This window comes from Emiliania huxleyi (genome assembly GCF_000372725.1).
Source record: "Emiliania huxleyi CCMP1516 unplaced genomic scaffold EMIHUscaffold_3792, whole genome shotgun sequence".
Classification (NCBI taxonomy): Eukaryota; Haptophyta; order Isochrysidales; family Noelaerhabdaceae; genus Emiliania; species Emiliania huxleyi.
The window spans coordinates 1-1,187 of NW_005199125.1; the positions used below are offsets into that span (position 1 = coordinate 1).

A 1,187-nucleotide genomic window follows, 5' to 3' on the forward strand; every position below is an offset into this window, starting at 1 on the left:
GGTCCCGCACGCCGCACGAGGCGCATGCGTGCAGCGGCAGCGCGTGCGCCATGCGCTCGTCGCTCCACTCGCCCAGCAGCCGCCGCTTCGTCTCGTCGGAGACGTGCACGCAGCGCTGCAGCAGCGCCGCCGTCTCGTCCTCGGGCCGCTCCAGGTCCATGACGACGTTCGTCGAGGCGTGGAAGCGCGTCTCCAGGTCGATGGCCGCCTGCTCGGCCGCGGCGAGCTTGCCCTGGTCGACGCACATGCCGCACACCGCGTGCGCCGGGCAGCCGCACTGGCCGCGTTGTGGGCGCACGGTCTTGGCGACCGCCGGCGCTGCGCGCCGGTCGTGCTGCTCACGCTGCCGGCGGCGCTGGTCGCGCGCCTGCCGATCGCGCGTGTTCGCGGCGGCTGCATCTCTTGCTCGTTTCGCTCGCACCCGAGCGGCTGTCGCCAGGCGCTTCAGGTCGGCGGTGCTGCGCGCGCGGCCGTCGGCCAGGCACAGCCACATTCCTCCTTAGCAGGCTCGCACAGCTTGCCGTCGAACTGCGGCTGGCGCCCGCGACGATGCTTCGCCCAGGCCGGGCACGATGGTGCCGCGACGAGCGGCGTCGAGGCGACGGCCATCGATGGGTCCAGAAGACTTGGAGACACTTCTACCAAAAAATCAAAAAAAATCGAGCACAATTGCGTTACATGGGCATGGCCGGGGTTTCTGCACCGAACGATCTTACTTTCGGTCTATCGAAAGTGTTGATCGATAAACATGCGCGTTGTCGAGGTTCTCGAGGTGGATATCCTTTGGCCGCGTTGGGTAGCGAGGATTGGTGTGACGCGATCCACGCAGGCGTGGTTTCTGGCGGCCGACCGTCTGCCCCTTCTCCGACTGCCCCCGCTAGTTCCCGAGTTTCGCGGGAGTGACCCCATGCGTCAAACCCGAGACCTAGCGCGGGTGGGTTGGAGGGGGGCTCGCTCCAGGGAAGGGCTGTGTAAGAAGCCAAAAGGTGGAATAGGACGGCCGCAAGCGGCGTGGCGTGGGGCGGTTGAGCATCCCTCCGGGGGCCCCCTCTGCGCCGGGGAGGCGTTGTTGGAGGCTAGGACGCAAGCGTCCGTCGCCTTTTTCAAACTCGGGGCCCACTCTGAGGGAGGGTGTAGAGGATGTAGAGTGTAGAGCGCTGTAGAGCTGTAGAGATGTAGAGTGCTGG

General features: G+C 66.7%; 1 protein-coding gene across 1 annotated transcript; it reads right to left on the minus strand.

The window, feature by feature from the left end:
• Positions 1-10: 10 nt before the first annotated feature.
• On the minus strand, positions 11-609 carry EMIHUDRAFT_374062 (hypothetical protein; the record flags this gene model as incomplete). The annotated part of the gene is made up of 2 exons (XM_005771566.1): positions 11-498; positions 549-609. Coding segments are annotated over 2 exons (549 nt in total), but the record flags the coding sequence as incomplete, so codon positions are not given.
• Between the last annotated feature and the right edge of the window lie 578 nt (positions 610-1,187).